At 39.7% G+C, this 17,939-nt stretch overlaps 3 protein-coding genes across 10 annotated transcripts in view; 1 reads left to right on the top strand and 2 right to left on the bottom strand.

The window, feature by feature from the left end:
* clocka (clock circadian regulator a) overlaps positions 1-8,848 on the top strand; it is an 85,324-nt gene extending 76,476 nt beyond the window's left edge. For all 5 annotated transcript variants that reach the window (XM_066719906.1, XM_066719908.1, XM_066719904.1 and 2 more), the window contains one exon: positions 3,663-8,848. In XM_066719906.1, the coding sequence (XP_066576003.1) occupies positions 3,663-3,851 (189 nt within the window). In that variant the 3' untranslated portion in view covers positions 3,852-8,848. The remainder of the gene's footprint in view (positions 1-3,662) is intronic.
* A 1,173-nt stretch (positions 8,849-10,021) lies between these two features.
* Positions 10,022-14,465, bottom strand: tmem165 (transmembrane protein 165). Its single transcript, XM_066719909.1, has 6 exons — positions 14,148-14,465; positions 12,992-13,217; positions 12,629-12,804; positions 11,999-12,181; positions 11,519-11,624; positions 10,022-10,701 (listed from the first exon to the last, which is right to left on the bottom strand). The coding sequence occupies exons 1-6, from the start codon at positions 14,277-14,279 to the stop codon at positions 10,625-10,627; spliced, it is 900 nt and encodes a 299-aa protein (XP_066576006.1). The 5' UTR covers positions 14,280-14,465; the 3' UTR covers positions 10,022-10,624.
* Positions 14,466-15,649: 1,184 nt separating this feature from the next.
* srd5a3 (steroid 5 alpha-reductase 3) lies at positions 15,650-17,682 on the bottom strand. 4 transcript variants are annotated; one of them, XM_066719899.1, is made up of 6 exons: positions 17,579-17,682; positions 17,184-17,315; positions 16,902-17,062; positions 16,603-16,794; positions 16,237-16,368; positions 15,650-15,944 (listed from the first exon to the last, which is right to left on the bottom strand). In XM_066719899.1, the coding sequence occupies exons 1-6, from the start codon at positions 17,665-17,667 to the stop codon at positions 15,688-15,690; spliced, it is 963 nt and encodes a 320-aa protein (XP_066575996.1). In that variant the 5' UTR covers positions 17,668-17,682; the 3' UTR covers positions 15,650-15,687. The 4 variants fall into 4 exon arrangements, with proteins under 4 accessions (XP_066575996.1, XP_066575997.1, XP_066575999.1 ...); XM_066719900.1 differs by having other exon boundaries at positions 16,920-17,062; XM_066719902.1 differs by lacking the exon at positions 17,579-17,682 and adding an exon at positions 17,426-17,568 and having other exon boundaries at positions 17,184-17,260.
* Between the last annotated feature and the right edge of the window lie 257 nt (positions 17,683-17,939).

The following is a 17,939-nucleotide window of genomic DNA, read 5'->3' as shown; positions in this document are numbered from 1 at the left end:
CAAAATAAACCAAATTCACACTGAAATGCCGGAAAATTGCAGGCAATGTTTGCCTGCTTTTTTCCTGTTGCACACCATTCGCACTGGCTTTGAATGCCGGAACATTGCCAGCAAGGATCCATTCACACAGAAAACAGATATTGCTATATAGATATAAAACAGAGCGCTGTAGCCAGGCTTTACCCCTCGGGCTCTGAATGACGGCGGGCGACACGGAAACTGTAAATTGCACGTGTTTGGGAATGAAACACGCTGGTAGACAAGAGAGTAAGCTTTCAAACGATGTGCGCGTTGTATGCACAGGAGCCGCGCGTAACACTGCCAAATAATGCTTAAGAGGGTGTAGTAACACAGTATATAATTCTGAAATGTACATTATTTTTCAGTCTTTGGTAACCTAAACTTTTTTTAACCTCTGGCAGTTTACCTCTTACCTTTGTACCATTTCAGGTTATTCACTGGACTTGAACTGCTTAAATTTCTATAAAAACAGGAAAAATGGGGGTGGGCTAAAACTTTTGACTGGTAGTGTATCTCTCAAAAGTCTGGGTTTGCAGATCTGAAATTGATTGATTGAAAGGTATCGCAGTAGCAGTAAAATACTCCTAGATGGATATTTAGGGGACGTCACACTACTGTGTTATGGTATATTTGTATATAGGCAAAGAAAATCACAATTCGGCAGTGCAACATGCACTAATTATATATTCAGAAGTATAGCAGCATATTGTTATATTCAGTAACTGCATACAGTATGTTTAAATATACGATGCGTTCATGATACAGACAATAGTCACAGATTGTGAAAATGAATTGCTTTGCTGGTCAGATCTGCGCACATTCTGCACGTGAACGCGCCCGTGTATTATTCGGTTGTATCAGAAGTAGACTGTTAAATGTGTTAGACTACTGCATGTATTTACTTTGAAAGAACCGAGCTCACTTGATTTTTGCAATATGAACACAAGTGATCCGAGTCATGAGAAAACACGGAAGTGAACCACGAAAAACGAACCCGAGTTACAAACTGAGCACGTCTGTACACAAGGCAAGTGTGAACAGCGAGTGCATTGACTGATACATTGTTTCAAAGCAACGAACCAAAGCGATTTCTTTTGAAACGAACCCAGTGTGAGGGGGTAACACGTTTGCCTGTGTATAGATATTATATTTTGCATGATTTATTGGTATATAACATCTGACATATGTGTGACAATAGTTAGCATTACATATGCCAACCTGTTGGTTCATCAATAACACTCAGAATTGCTGCGACTATATTATTTTCAAGCTCCGTCATTTCTAACAACCCAGTCCCTTTCTCGTTACGGTCACAAGTTCTTGGTCAAAGGTGGCTTAACCTTGTTGTGTTGCAGTCGCAAAAATGCACCCCTATTCTGATTGGTTACATCTGTTAGCTGAACCACACAAAGACGTGACGCGTCATTTACCGGCAATCATTTTCCTGCTGCATTCACACAGACACGTTGCCAGAAAATTGCCAGTAATTAAACTAGGACCTTTGCCAGAAAATTATGCTGGCAATAATTTACCGTCAATAACCCATTCACACACACCTTGCCAGTAACAAAATGCCACTAGATTGCAGGCAATTGTTTCAGTGTGAATGGGGAATGGGGTGAATGCTGGCAAAACCTTTGTAGCCTTGGGAACGAGATGCTATAGAAGCATGTGGATTCAAGAGAGGACACATGGATCATTTCCCCGTTTTGCCGGTTTCCTTCCATTGTGTTTACTGGGCTCTTCGTTCTAAGCAGGGCACTGGTTCGTTTTATACTCAGGAACAAGGCTCTTAAAAGCAACAAATAGTCAGGAGGGAATCTCAGATGATACCCCACCCTTCTGATTGGTTACTCCAGTTAGTTAACGTTCATGATAACGCAAGGACGTGACGCGTCAGTTGCTGGTATTCTTATTTCTGCTCCATTCACACAGACCCATTGCCACTAGGTTGCGAGGTGGAAAATTCCTGGCTTATACCGTTTTACAGAGACCTTTCCTGCAAGAAATTGCCACGAAAATAAGGCTGCAACAGTTTGTGTGAATGGAGCTTTTGAGAACTCTTTAAAACACCAGACTGTAGCGTTAAAACCTAATTAGGGAAAGGAAAGGAAACCACAGAACTCTGAAGTGTAGCAAAGTACGATTGCCTCACACCACAGAATATAAAGGAAAGAACATTTGTTCAACATTATGTGTTGAAGGTCAACTAAACAGTATTTGATTAAATCAAAATTAAATCTTTCACAAACTAAACTATAGCTGCTAGTGATTAAGAACTATTCAATTTCCAGTGTCTGAAGTGGTCTCTCATTCAACTGCTTCTAGAAGTCTGCGAGGAGTTGATCCTCATCACAGCCCTTTGTACTACTCCTTGCAGCTGGCTCATCAGAAGTACACAGCACCATATTGCTTTGACATTGGGGGAGTTTACATGAAGTGTTTTTAACTCGTGAAGTGATGGTGTGTGCACGTTTAGCCTGCAAACTCAACAGGACCAAAAAAAAAAAAGGCAGAAGGACAGAGTCAATCCTAAATGCTCAAATAAAAGACATGATAACTATAAAGACAAGAAAGACATGTCCATTTCCACTTGTAAACCCGCTCTTCATGTGCAGATGCTACTGGGTTAATTGTATATATCCTTAAATGAATGGATTATAAAAGTGCTGAGTTTATTGTGGGTTTCAAGGTGAAATAAGTTGCTGACGGACGTTTCCTGGTTTAGGAATGGAGTATTTCAGGTTAATGGCAATGCGGAAAGCTTTTTTTTTTTTTTTTTTTTTTTTAGTTTTTCCCTATTATCGTTATGCTCTCTATATTGCTGTGGGTCTATTGTGCATTGTTTAGTACTGTACATCATGTTGTAATCCTAACTTTATAAAACACTTACATTCATGGCTTGCTAGCACCATCTTTGATGTGAAAAACACTCCGATAAGATCTGGAAAACAAGGTGTTAAACAACTAGACGCAAGGCACAAGCCACAGCTGCACACGGTTTCATTTGAACAGTGAGGTTGTCACATGACAGCCATGTATTCTGTGGTCTCGAGTATCATTCACACTCATGTAAACCAGCCTTTCTGGCATTTTCCTGCAAAAACAGCACAAAGGCTGGATATAGAGCTAATGTACTGAAATGCAACTGACTGAACTGAAAGACAAACCAACGGTTCACTTCACATTCTTAATAATTGAAATTTCAATTCCAGAAATTGATAAAGCAAACAAACTGCACATAATCCTAATACTAATAAGGACATTGAGTTGTTAGTGACAATACTGTTGTAGTGGTCAGTGGTGGTAAAAGGAATTGTGAAATGTCATGCCTATATAACACAGAATAATGGTTAACTCTGATCTCAATAATTGTTTTTGCAATATACATATCTTTCTTTCCAACCAGGAATGACAGAATAACAGCCCACATTTACAATGAATCATTTGGTTTTTAATTATTTGAACCACCTGTTGAATAGACAGAAATGCCGTGCTTTCATTTCAAGAAGGGATTGATTTCATGTGGTTTTGGTTTATTTGACTAAAAGATCATCTGATGCTCTTACTGGCTGCAATCCCCTTATATCTAGGTACACGTCTCTGCCTCACTTTTGAATATATTTAAAATTGTATTTCAGACTTCTCGATTGCTTCACGGCAACCAGTCCACCCAGCTCATCCTGCAGGCTGCGTTCCCATTGCAGCAACAGAACACTTTCACTCAAGCACACCACCAGCAACAGCAGCAGCAGCAGCAGCAGCAGCAGCAGCTCTCCGGACACAGGACCGACAGCATGTCTGATCCCTCCAGTGTGCAGCCCCAGTAACCCTGTCCTGCTCTGTCAGATGTTTGTACTGAGCGTAAGAGCAGTCTAAGAGGCTTGAAATGCAGTATTCAGCATGCACCTCCGCAGTTCCTTAGAGGTGCTACATGTTCACAAGCAATGGATCACTACAGTGGATGGTTACCCAGGATGCAACGGGAGGCAGGGCAGCCTCGAGCAGCAAGCCGGCTGTGTTCACACGGCAACACATTGGGAGGCGCTGCAGAGAGAACGCACCGAGACCTGACTCCTGGCGGCGGGAGAGCAGCACCCAGGTTCTGACCGTTTCCCTGTCCTTCTCTTACTCTTCGCAATTGCATTTTCAAGCAGTTGTTTTAATTTATGCAGAGTGTTCAAGCAGAAAAAAAAACCTGCTGCCTCTTTTTATTTTGTGGCTGATGATGATGATGATGATGATGATGATGATGATGATGATGATGATGATGATGATGATGCTTTAGATAAGTCCAAAGGACGGGTTTTTTTTTTTTTTTTTGTTCATGTCAAATAATTATGGGTCAGAAAATATTTTTCAGAATGTCATGTGGATTCAACTTTATTGTATAGACACCTGTAAAATAATGTGTAAATATCTGGATAAAAGGAAAGAGAACGAATATTTTATATGATGCATGAAAGCGTAATCTGTTATTTGTAGCTTTGAATATATTATTATTATTTTTTTTTTTAGTATTTGGAAAAAAAAAACGCTAAAGCTAATATTTTCATCAACTTCCTTTCACATCAGATATATTGCATCTGTTTGACTGGCACTTTTGTTTGTGCATAAAGTCTGTGGTGTCACAGTTTGTTTAATACGTAGATTTGTATTTTAATAGAGGTCCTGTTTTGTGAATTTCAGAAGAATTATTTTAAATCCTTTTTCTGCTAATTTTGTGTTCCAAAGACGCACAATAAGAGAACTTAAATATAAACAAATAGCTAATGTGAGTCAAATTTTAATATGTAAATAAGAACTTACAAAAAAGCTTTGCATGCTGTTATAAAATTTATTAATCGGAGTGCCAATAAAGTAATTATACTTTTCATTAGTTTTATATGAATTATCCAGAAATTTATAGCAGTCGTATTATTTTCAAAAAACTACCCTGACAAACAACAGATTATATATTATATTAAAAATAGTTTTAAATAGTAAAAACCTTAAAATATCAAACAATATAATCCCTTTTAGAGTTATCAGCACATAATTATGCATTTGCACACTAAAAGTATATTAAAATATATATCTCTATTAACTCTAAATATAGACCACCGTGGCTTACGTATGTGTAGATTTCAGCAACCACAAAGTTTTCATCCCGAATGAAAATCATTTAGCCTGACTGGATCCAACATGTAGTGTTACGTTATCGACGTTAAGCTGCAGCAGCGATCTTGTTAAGTACCGAAGCTGTAAAGTACTTTGAAGTGTTCTCTCTAATGTTGTGTTCTCTATAAAGGACCCATCTTGAAATACATAGTATTTCCAAAAGAGGTTGTTTGTACTGCTTGGCCGATGTATTGAGACTGTGCTACCCCTCCGCTTCCCACAGCCCGGGTCAGACAATCTGAGCAGATGCTACCTGTGCTGGGGCTGCTGTTAGGACACTACTTGCCAATGCTATGCATTCGCTTAATTTCACAGGAAATGAATAGTGACACTAATCACAGACCATCTCCAAATTGGAGCTGGCGTCATCTCTCTGATGGACCTTCCCTCCTCGCTCATTCTGTTGAAATATGTTTTATCCTTAGTACAAGAGCTGACAAGTTTACACCATGAAGCTGAATTTGGCTTGGGCCTAAAGTGAACACATATAACAGCCTTGCAAGGAGTAAAACCCCTAATGCTGGTCATAATTATTGACAAACATATCAAATGCTAAAGGACCCTGTAAGATCTCCGCCCCAGGAAGGGTGTATGAAATACAGTCTGTCCAGGGAGATCATTCTGATAGACTAGGCACAGCTGCTCCATTTATTTATTTATTTATCATCCCAGTATAAACGCCCAACATGTGCACTTCAAGCAAATAATCCTCATCTTTATGGAAATGCAACGTTTCAGTCCGATACCCAGTGCATTCTGGCGAGGAGGAAAATGTTAATGAATAACTGAACATGTTTTTAGTCATATTTAGAGATGCTTGGTCCAATAGAGATGTTTTGTCGGCTGACAGTAGGGAAGGGAAAGTGACGAGGTTGCACATGAATGTCGACGCAAACTTGACCTAAGTTCAGAATATCCCCACTGCTCATCAGTGTCGATAAACTGGGTCAGTAAAGATTTTTACAAAACATTATTTTTTTTACATTATTTTATTCAGTTTATTCAAGGCAATAAATCAGCACTGCCCTCTTATGGTAACTGGGCACATTCTCAGTTTGCTGTTCCCTCTTTGAAATTGTCGGCTCCTCACTTCTTTAAGAGAAAGCTTTTGGATTGTTACCTCACAGTGTGCGATTGTAAAAATTACAGCAGTGTATGGTTTCTGGCCAATCCTTTGCTGGGTAAACCAGTTATTATGATCAGGTTATTTTCAAATCAGACACTTTTACATTTTGATGATTGTTTCTTTTAAATTATTGGAATAGAAGATACCTGTGTATAGTTTTTTGTTTTGTTCCGTGAATGACAATCATATAGTACTTATATTAAAATACAATATAAAAACACTATTCTTTTCAGACCTGTTCAAACTTTATTTGAATAATCCTCCTGAAAGCGAAGGGGTTTATGTTAAAGGGACCAGAGATGCTCATACAGAACACTTTGATTTAACGTCTGCTACTGCTTTATCAGATGAGGGGAGGGGGAAGATTAGCACTTACAGTAACTGCTTCATAACTTTTTTCCAAGCATATTTATTTTTCTTGATTAACAAGTTTTGTAGGTTTAGATTGTGACTACCTTGTGTGAATCTTGGAAACAGTGGGCAAGCTTTGTTATGAATCGCACCGTTTGAATTTATAGTGATGGGAAAACTCCAAAGCACACACATCTCTCAATGTTCAATGCAGAGTCTCACAGATACCCAGAATTTGCCATCTATCTCCAGTAGTCACTTACAGCAATAGGTGGCAGTGCAGTCTCTGGTTTGAGAAGCCATTGAAGAAAACCGATAAACTGTTCTGTTAAATTTGGTTTCAGTTCAGCCCGTCCCTATGATAAACTCACAAACTAGACATAGACGTGACGTGAGGGAAAGGTGCATTGCATTGTGGGTGCTTTCATAGTATTTGATGACGCCGCCTAGTTCAGAGAGCTTGTATAGACTTAACTTTAATGTGAGATTATCCAGGATATGATGATAATCCACTTGAACCCCTGGAAGGGCATATTGTGTTCTCTGTTACACATAGGTTATGGTTTAGTGTCCCATCGTCAATTAGAATAGTGATCGGCCGCAGTAGAGGCACTTCCTCTGTGTTGACGCTGACCCCTTCACTGCCTCCTGTCTGTTAACATGGGGGTCCGTGTTGACACAATGACCCAGTGAACCTATTCCTTGCATTTTTGCGTCCGAGAGCAAACCACTGTACTTCCGCACAGTAAAAAGTGTGTTTCAGTTGACTCTCTCTTGCACACCCGGAGATTTCCAATAATTATATATATTTAAGAGATGACAATGCATTATTGCAGTGCAGTCTATGGTGGTCCACCTATATCCAGCTAAAACCTAAGTTTGGTAATCCCAGAGAACTTTTTTGTTTTCAACAGTAACCAGCATGTAGAAATTAATCTGTAGATGAAAGCAAACTAATCAGAGGGACTTTATAATCTAAAGAGTGTATTGCTTATAATTAGTTCATATAATAAAGACATATTTCGTGGGTTCTTACTGAAGGTACTTAAATTAGAACCCATTCAAGTTTTCAAATATGCTTGAACATATTCTGTAGGTAAGGTTCGGAGTATAAATGACCAAGTGTTTTTAATAAGATTATATATAAATACATATATTTTATTTTTTTATGGCCTGGATTATAAGGTAAATAGATATATAAAACAAATCTTTAGTTCTAACTATTATGACATAGCTTTTAAGAAAGGGAACCCAAATAAACCCAGTATGCATATATCCAGAAAACCTAACAACTTAATTTATTCTAAAAATTAAACAAACTGTGACATATTGTTAGAAGAGGATTGTTCAACTTGGTTTCTAAATATGAATATAAATTGATCCCACCTTCCCACAAAATTATTTTTAATTTTAAACTTGTATACTATTTTGTGTACACCTACACTGGTGAGAAAGTGGCAGTATCTATTGTTCAATAAGGTATGTGCAACTGTTGATAACATAAATTCTCTGCAAATCATCAAGGTTATAATTTTATAACAAAGCAAATAGATGTTTCTTTAGTTCTGTGTATTTTAAATTGTTGCTGACATTATAATGCTATGGAAAGTCCAAATGTTTTACAACTAAACTGCAGATTATAATTACAACAAAAATCCAAAGACACGTCCTATTAAGATGAAAAAACTAAATAAAAGTAATGAAATAAAACTGATCGGGAGAAATGAGGAAAGGGAAATTCTAAATCATGTAATGTTGTATACTTCTAATGTAAGCACTAGAAGTTCTGAATGTTTATTAGTGTTCTTTCTGTATCATTTAATGTATGCATAATGTTCTTTGCGGAACGTGTGCTTGGCTTATGAAATATTTGGTTTTGTACAAAAAAACAAAACAATTTGAAGATCTATTTTCCCATTTGCCACACATATGCCATACATAAAAACAAACCTAGATTTTAATTATGACATTAGCACCTTTGGTTTTAGAAACTAGCCTCACAAGATTGAAAAGTGCATTCTACATTTGATGGTGCTATAATAACACTTACCTTTCTAATAAGTGTACTGCAAAATTTTCATTTCATGGGCTAAGCAGTTCACATAAACAAAACATAATGGAACATTTTTCAGTAAAACTTGCTGAGTTTTCTCCCCTTACTCAATTTTGAAAATAAACATATATTAAGAACTTGGTCTTTCATTACTGAACTACTCTTGACAATGTATGACATGCACTTGTGTTAAATTCAGCCCCCTTTGTTTTCCAGTCCTTTGCTACACAGCACGAGAAAACAAGTCGTTTCAATCGAATGTAATATTCAGTTGTGTTAGTTCTTCAGGAAAGATATCGCTGCTCTAGAGGCAGTTCAGAGGAGAGCAACCAGACTTATTCCAGGTCTGAAGGGAATGTCCTACTGAGAGACTGAGGAACTGAACCTTTTCACCCTGGAACAGAGGAGACTACGTGGGGACTTGATCCAAGTCTTCAAAATCATGAAGGGCATCGACCACATCAAACCAGAGGAGCTTTTCCAGATCAGCAGGGACACACGCACCCGGGGACACAAATGGAAATTGGGCTTCAAGGCATTCGAGACAGAAAACAGGAGACACTTCTTCACACAGAGTTGTCACAATCTGGAACAAACTCCCCAGCGATGGGGTTGAAGCTGAAAGTTTGGGAACATTTATAAATAGATTGGATAGGATCCTTGGATGACTTATTAATGGACACCAAATGAGCATGATCAGATGAATGGTATCCTCTTGTTTGTAAACTTTGTTCTTATGCTGGAAACTTGGATCCATTGAGGAATATCTACACCTTCAGGAATTAATATTCAGGTTTGTATTACACAATTGGAAAATAAAAAGTTTAATTTGCCAAACTGCAAGGGTCTAGGGGAGCATTAGTATGGACTGTCTGGGAGAAAAGATGGAACACATGAATACATTCTCCGCAGATTTCATGGTCATTTATAGCTCAGGATAAATCAGACCAAGACTAAAACCCTTGAATCCCAGCAGCAAACAAACACTAAGATGTAATCAAATTGGATCTCTGGTCTCCTGAGACTTTAAAACATGTGCTTTGTATATTATGAAAATGTTTATGATGCAAAAATAATCACTTCAACTCAAATCTGTGTCATCAAACTACAGAACGGTCATCCTTGGTTTGTTGCCTTGTAGCAGATGATTCACAAACGCAGTGAATATGTTTAATTATTCCGAGTTTGGCTCTTGTGTGTCTATTCCTACTGAATTGGGCTTACATTTGCATCGAAACCCTATATTGTAGTCTTGACTCATTTCCCCCCCTCTTCGTCATTGCAGTAATCAGGAAGAATCCAATGCAGCATGGATTTAAAATGGTGGCTAATATCACACCGTGGAAGAGATTTTATTGGTTTAATTTGGAACATTATTTATATGAATCAGGGTTTACAATCATCTATTCTTCTGCATCACAACGATGTGGCTCAATATTTCCTTTGTAGTCGGTCAAGTTGCTTTGTGTCAAATATTGACAATGTAGTTACCTTGTAAGTTTTCAACCCGGCAAATGTAAAATTTCCCTGACATGTACAGTACCTGATTTAAAAAAAAAAAAAAAACTAGCAAAAATATTTTAAATCTTCACACTAATTTCATTAAATAAATACAAAACTGCCACTGAGTCCAGAAGAAATATCTTCAAACTGTTAAGATGGCCCTGGCCTTGTTTCTTATTACAATGTAGTCAATAAGTAGCAGTAAACATTTCCTATATTTGAAGACTTCTTCTACCAAAATAAAGAAATTGCTTGAAGAGCACACGCAGTGAATGGGTCGCAAACTCACAAAAGAGCAGGACTGGAGCGGAACCATACATGTACGGCTTCCATCACACAGATGAATAATTGTACATATATACAGAAAATACTCTGGATGAATCTTCACACAGCACAGGAATACAAATCGGTCAAAATCCAGCATCTGGCTTGATGAAGAGAGCCGAGAGGGCAAATGCCAAGAACACAATCCCACCGATTATCGTAACTGGAAAAGAAAGGAAACAAAAAAGGTTTACATTGTGCACGTGGAAATGATTTTTTTTCCCACAGCATCTCACTTTACACATTTTGAGCAAGTCTTTCAATGATATTGCCTCTTTCCTTTCCATGCTTCTTAGTCTTGTTTGATGTTTTTGTGTCATGATGGCATGCAAATGTGTCACAAACTGAAGTCCTATGCATCAGTGTTTTCAAATCCAGTACTTGAGGCCACGTTTTTAACGTGAAGGGTTTAATTGGGTCACTAATTCAACAATTAATACAATCTCAGGTGGAGTAAAATAAATAAATAAAGGAAAGCCCTCTGGCCCTCAAACACCAGATGTGAGGAGCAATGCGCTACACACCACCTCACACTGATTGCACAGGAGAGGAATCTGACATTTAAGGGCTATTATAACCTAGATAAGCAATCTGTTACAGAATACAATACGACCTATATTTAACAAACAGAAAAAAAAATGACATGCATATTTTTTAAAGAAATGTTAAATATAGTATAGACCCTAGATCTATAGCACTGGTACTAGAGATCCCCTACCCTGCTGTTTTGTGATCCAACCAAGCTCTCCGTTACTACAATTAAGGTTCATATTAAAGTAACTATCTTCAATTGTGTAATAAGAGTTGGTTCTTTAAGAAGTTCTTCATACAAAGAATTCACGAGAGTTCATTAGCGAGTCTTAAAGATCTTTAACCATTGTCTGAAGACATAACACCTAATGGATTGTGACTCCCTACTATGAAGACAATAAGACATTTGTCATTTGTAATTCAATAGGGTTATAATAATCAAACCTTACCAGTTCGGACAGATATTTTCTGAGCAATCATCCGTCCTCCAATCACTGCCAGTCCTGTGCACAGGCAGTGCCCCAGCGTTCCGCCAACAGCTACCCCGAAAGGATCCTGAAGAGATGCAATATAAGAACAGTCAGAGCTGAAAGAACTCACTCCGACAAAAGTGTTATCTGGTGATGCCATTGGCTCACAAAATATTGTAATTAAATGACAATTACATATATACACACACATTCATTGAAGATTTGGGGACACTGCTTCAGTTGAGTCATTGGGGTGTGTACAATTGTGTGAAGAAACAACTCCCAAAGGTTCATTCAAAGAATAAAAAATAAAAAAACAAGAGCAGTGGCCCAGCACATTAGGAACGCATGCAGCCCGAGTCGGGTTTTAAGCCTCCCATTCCACATCTGTTATAGAAGGAGCTTTTACGGGTTCGGCACAGCACTGTCATGGAAGCGCAGGCGGCTTCTCTCACAGACCTCTCGAGCTGCCAGCACAATGGTGGTCAACTGGGAGCGGTCACCCCATTCTGCCAGGAACGTGAGGGTGAAGGCCTGGATGAAGATCGGGGAGATGACACTCTGCCACTTCTTCTGGGGCATGCTGGTTCCAGAGCCGGCTTCCACGTCTGCTGCTCCGTTCACCAGCTTGGATCTCTGCAGCTGCAATCAATCACATCTTCCCATTAGGCACGTTAAGATAGGGACCTTTTAATGGAGCACAACAAATACATTAACCATGTCTGGACAAATACAAAAGAACTGCTGTATCTACAAACATAGCCCAGATAAGCATCAATAAAAACGGTTAGCAAATGTAAACTGAAGTTTTCTCTCCTGCGTGAAATTAGAATTGGGGAGAAGCCTGGAACTTAATATCAAATGAGAAGAGAGGATACAAATGAGATGAGGCTTCTCGGCCCACCTCGTTCATTTGGTTGCATGAAAAACTGATCAAAATGCTTCTAGAAGGATGCTGAGGAGTCCGCTTAAACAACATGGCCACGTTGTGTGCAAAAATGTGTTTCCTGTGTTTGGATTTAAAAGGGCTTGCAAAAGGTGCCCAACAAGACAAGTGAACATATTCTCCCATCGCAATGGCCAGCTTACTTCCTCATCTTTCTTCTTGATCTCAGCTTGAACTTCCTCCAGCTCCTCCTGGCCCTCGTCCGGACTCATCTTCATGCCCTCCCGCAGCATCCGCACTCCGAAGATGGCAAAGAGCGCGGTGGACACGTAGTAGGTATATATTCGGGGGATGATGGTGGTGGCATAGCCAAAAAGAACTGGGGGAAAAACAAATAATCGGTAGAAGATGTCATTAAAATCAAGATGTTACAATTTAGCATCTGTGATGAGGACACTATAACACAGCGTATATGTTAGAAAGTGCTTAGTGATGTTTGTCTCGCTTCAGTCCGTCTCACTACAACAGGATGGACAAATCACTAAACCCAGAATGATTTCACTAACCTGAGAGACACGTCATCACCCCCAGAGCAAGCATTGCTCCAGCCAGCACCGTCAGACGATTGTAGCGCATAGCCATGATTGCGGCTATGAAGAAGGTCTTATCCCCCAGTTCGGACACAATGATAACGGAAATGGCCGCCACAAAGGCATGGATAAAGCCCAGGTTGACTTTGCTTGGGTCATCTTCGCCAATGATGGGGCCTACGACATGTGCTGTCGGGGCTTTCTGCATTGGAGCACATGGGGGAGGGGGGGGGGGAGAAATACATACATGAGACCTGTAGCAGAATTTTACAAGGTTACGTTTACAACCCAATCTCGTCTAGCCAATCGTTTTCTTTTTGACACATTATTATCGATACGATAACGAGAGAATGGATTGTTTATTTACCATCATAGAACATTTTCTTCTTCCAAACTAAGAATCCACGTCCTTAGCAGTTGTTGGAGTTCATAACGAATGTCTGGGTGGGAAGGGCAGCCACAATCTTGCCTCATTTCCACACCCAACCAAAATATGGGCGACAGACTCCCCATCCCCAGTGTTCGTTGCTCAGCAGCCCTTCTTCCGACCCAAACGCCACCTTTGCTCATTCTGCCTAGTGAGTGGTGTGTATGTGTGTGTGGTTGTGGTGGGGGATTAGGGTAAGACAGGCTGTTATCCTAAAAAGCTCTCCTTCACTGTCATTAAATCTGAAGTAATAATACACTGGTTAAAAGTACTGGGACAACAGACCAAATACAAAACCCAGCTGTATAACAGTGTATTTAATACAGTGCAGCCCATGCTTGGCTTTAATGACTGCTGCAGCGCTTTGGACAGATGGCCAACATGATCCATCTCGCCTTTCCTCCCACGGTGTAAGACTGATGGTTACTCTCCATCTCTCCTTCCTGCTCTGCTGTCCTCTGTACCCCGAGATGTCCTACAGGACTCGGAAACACTTGATCCTCACAATACAATCTCCATTTACAAGAGCCAGGTCTAGTGCCACTCTTGATGGAGAATCAAACCTCAAAAAAGTGTTTTAGTTTTATACTATAGAAATCTTAGGTCTGTCTAAAAAGTCATTTAAAATGTCATTTAAGCCTTTAATAAAAGGCTCCAGTGATGATCGCCGGTATTATGACTGTGAAGCAGTGTACGGGCTCATACCTCTTGCTGCGGCTGATCCGGCTCTGCTCTCTGCTCTTCCTGGATCGCCCGGACGGCGGCCGACAGCAGCCCCACCGCCAGCAGCGACAGGACGAGTCTGCCTCCGCGCCCACTGCCGGCGTGGTGAAACATTTTAAAAACGCACGACACAAACTGCAGCTATAGATAAAAATGATGATAACTTTCAGTACGAAGTTATAAGCTGGATTCAGCGGCAGTATTTACTCATATTGATTTAGACCCGGTCCGCTCTTCCCTTCACAAACCGGACGGGTTGATACGAACTTCCTACCGCGGAGCTTCACTGATCACCATTCCGGCCCACGTCAGCGGGGAGGTTAAAGCCCAGTCCTGAGCGCACGGATCCCATCCCAGCGATTTCATTGGCTAAGCGAAAGGTCTGTCAAAGCGTCAAACCAGTCATATTCAAGATCCGGTCTGACGCGCACTCGATACAGTGATATGATTGGTTAAGGCACCTGGCAGTCCAAATACGTCACACCATTCAATGTCAAGTTAGATGGAGATTTACGACACCGGAGCAGGAAGTGGAAGCAAACTTTGAACGGAGGTTTAATGAATAGAAAAATAATACAATAAATAAACGTGTCTAGTGATGAAACTGCTAATACATTAAAACCACTCGATTCGAAAGCCAACTTTTATCATTATTTCTATAAAAGCTGTTTAATCTCAGCGCAGAGTATGCATTGACTAGGTTAGGTTATCTAACTTTCTTTTAATTTATCACATATTGATATACACACAGCACTTGAACACGAATAAGCTGGAAAGGTTTTTGCTCCATGGAGAATAAAGTTATCTAAATTAATAGTTTGTTAGTACAGCTGCAGATTGAAATTAAGGCATTCAAGCTATAATTGAATAAAGAAAGTCACTGTAATCCTAGTGACCCTATTTATGTGAGTGTGTTTTTTTACACACAGTTGGGGCCACAATATTGGTAATTGTTAACGTTTATTAGGCATTAAAACAATTAAAAACTACAGAGCAGTGAAATATATGTGCTTGACACTTGATCTCAGCTATAAGCCCAATACATACAGTAACATTTTTCCTCAAACACCAACTGGAAAGTTTTTTTTAATTTATTTATTTTTAGAAAAAGGTTTTCAAATCATTTGACAATTGACTACGGTCTGTAGTTGGGGAAAAAACAGGAATTCAACTGTTTAAAAAGGAGGGGATGGTCTAATTCCAGCAAACAATGGGAAATGTGTGAATATCGTTAGAGGGAAGACAGGTATTGTGTTGAAGAAAGGGAAACGTCCAGCAGTGACGTCAGCAGCACTCCCAGGTTCAACATTTTCACATGCCAGACCTGCATAAGGATGAGATCATATTTCAGGTGTCATGGATTCTATTGTTTTCACAGGTTTCTGCTATTTTAATTGATCTAATTTTGATGTTGAACTTCCTGGGCTACTTACTATCCATCCCCTCTGACGGCTTAGGTCAAGAATGTGGCCAAACACACCATGTTTAAGACACGAGTTTAATTGCAAATATAATTGCATTTCTATAATACAAAGGGTATAAAAGCTTTGCGTTGTTTTGGATACGATTCAAACTTTTTGTGGTAGAAATCATGACACAGTACTGCTGCCAGGGTCTGGTTAAAGAGCACATAGAGAACCACCAGCCACCAGGTAAATGTACAGCCACTGGTGATACAGAAAGCCACGTAGATTAAAAGCTCTGCGAAGTAATGCGGGCAGGAGACGAGCTGGAACCAGTCCCCATGAGGCACGCCATGTTTCAGAGACACCACTGTCCCTGCAGAGCAGAAGAAAAAGGTGCCCTCATTTATCACAAACACAATTTATAGATACACATCTCCTTGTAAAGTAACCATCAATAACAAATCATACTCACTGATGTCTCAATACCAAACACTTGAAAAATAAAAGTTTTTAATGATGTAGTTACATGTATACAGTGTTTATTGCTACTAAACTAAACGGTCTGCATTTAAAATGGTTATAAATGCATTGTTGTAATTGTTAAAATTGTTGCTTAATTTCAACGTCCAGATGCTTTTTATTCCTTCAATCGTGTGAAAACCCACCTGAACTTCCTTTTCTGAGATTAGCCAGGATGACGTGACATCTGTGTTGATGAACCGAAGCCCACACAAACAGCATGAGCCCCACAACGTGATACCAATGAACTTGTGCAAACACATCTTCTTTCAAAAGTCCTTCAGAAACAATAGGAAACTGTCATTAAGACAAATATATTGGCTTTATTATATAAATAGAGCAATCTTTTTAAGAAAGGAAAGCCAAAGGGATATACAGTATTTAGTACAATAATGGAATAATAGCTGGAAAATACAATGCATCTTTCTGTTAAATATAGACAAGGTTGTATAGTTTAAATCATTTTAATAAAGTAGGAACATTACAAAAAAGATGATACACATCAGACAGACCTGTGTGCTCCCTTTGTCCTTCCGTACAAAGCACCGTTAGTCCAAGTAAGATGTAATAGCTAAGGCCAAATCCATACTGCACTAAATGTATGACTCCATCAGAATAGACACTGACAAAGACACACTCCAGCAGCCTTCGGAAAGAGTGGATCCACAAGAGCGCCTGTCCCAGGGTAATGGACAACTGCTCACCTAAAGAGGGACAACATGGGAGGAGACACAGCGGACAACTTTTAAATGTTCATGACAAGTCGTGTCTTCAATGTGGCAAACTTTCACATAGTTTGACAGAACAATACCAAGTGGGGGAGGCTTGCCTTCGGGAGATGGAGCAGTACTTCGGGTGAGAAAACTGATTGTGCTCTGCAACCACACAGGGAAAGGCTGGTCCAGCAGGGCAGTCTGGACCATTAAATAGCTATTCCAGATGACAGACACTGTGTAAAAATGGACAAACCACCTGGGAAAGAAAAGAAGAGATCACCTTATTCATCGTAACCACATAGCAGGAGCAGATCTGGTGCAGGAAGTAATGCCATACTCATAGTAAGTATGTCAGACTTGAAGGTGATCATTATTACCTTTTAGGAACATCGAAGTGGTGCAGAAAGGCTGGTCGTTGTAAATTGCGCTTGGTTTTCCCATAGCGAATAAGATCCTGGAATACATTATAAACCCAGTTCAGCCTCAATCCGCCTGCCTCGACCGTCACACTGTGAACACATAAAGCAACGAAAAAACAAACAGACAAAAGTAGCCATATTAAATCAATAAAACGCATGCCTAAAAGTATGACCCTATTCAAAGTGTGTGGAATACAAACCACGACCGGCAACATGTGACCGAGCGCCGAGTTCCGGCCCGCGCTGCGCATGGATGCTACACCCGCCATGTGTTGCTATTCCCGTGTGAAAAGTACATCACAATATTAGACATCAATTCAACTACGATTTTCACTTGAATTGCTTCCACAAACTTGCAAGATGTGTATCTCCTGACAAACGCATCACTCGGGAGCAGAGAGATGGCGCACAGGAGGCTTGCTGTCCAGCAGCTCAACCGCATGTGTTTCTGCAAGGGAGCAGCAGATGGCGGTGGGAAGTCATTTTCTGTCAACGTATTGGGCGGATAAAAACACCTTCTCTTTGTTTTCTGTATAATCTGGTACTTTTCCTGACACGCATCCATCACTCTTTGTTATCTCTATATCTTTAATATTATTAGTACCAATGTAAATGCATTGCTACACCGTTTCGGACCCTTGTAGGATAAACACCCAGATTTAAATGTATAGCTACTACATTTTATCCGTGGCACCCTTAATACTTATATTATTT

Source organism: Amia ocellicauda, chromosome 13, assembly GCF_036373705.1.
Source record: "Amia ocellicauda isolate fAmiCal2 chromosome 13, fAmiCal2.hap1, whole genome shotgun sequence".
In the NCBI taxonomy this organism is placed as follows: Eukaryota; Metazoa; Chordata; class Actinopteri; order Amiiformes; family Amiidae; genus Amia; species Amia ocellicauda.
Note: the sequence above shows the minus strand (reverse complement) of the source record. Positions and strands in the feature narration are given on the sequence as shown.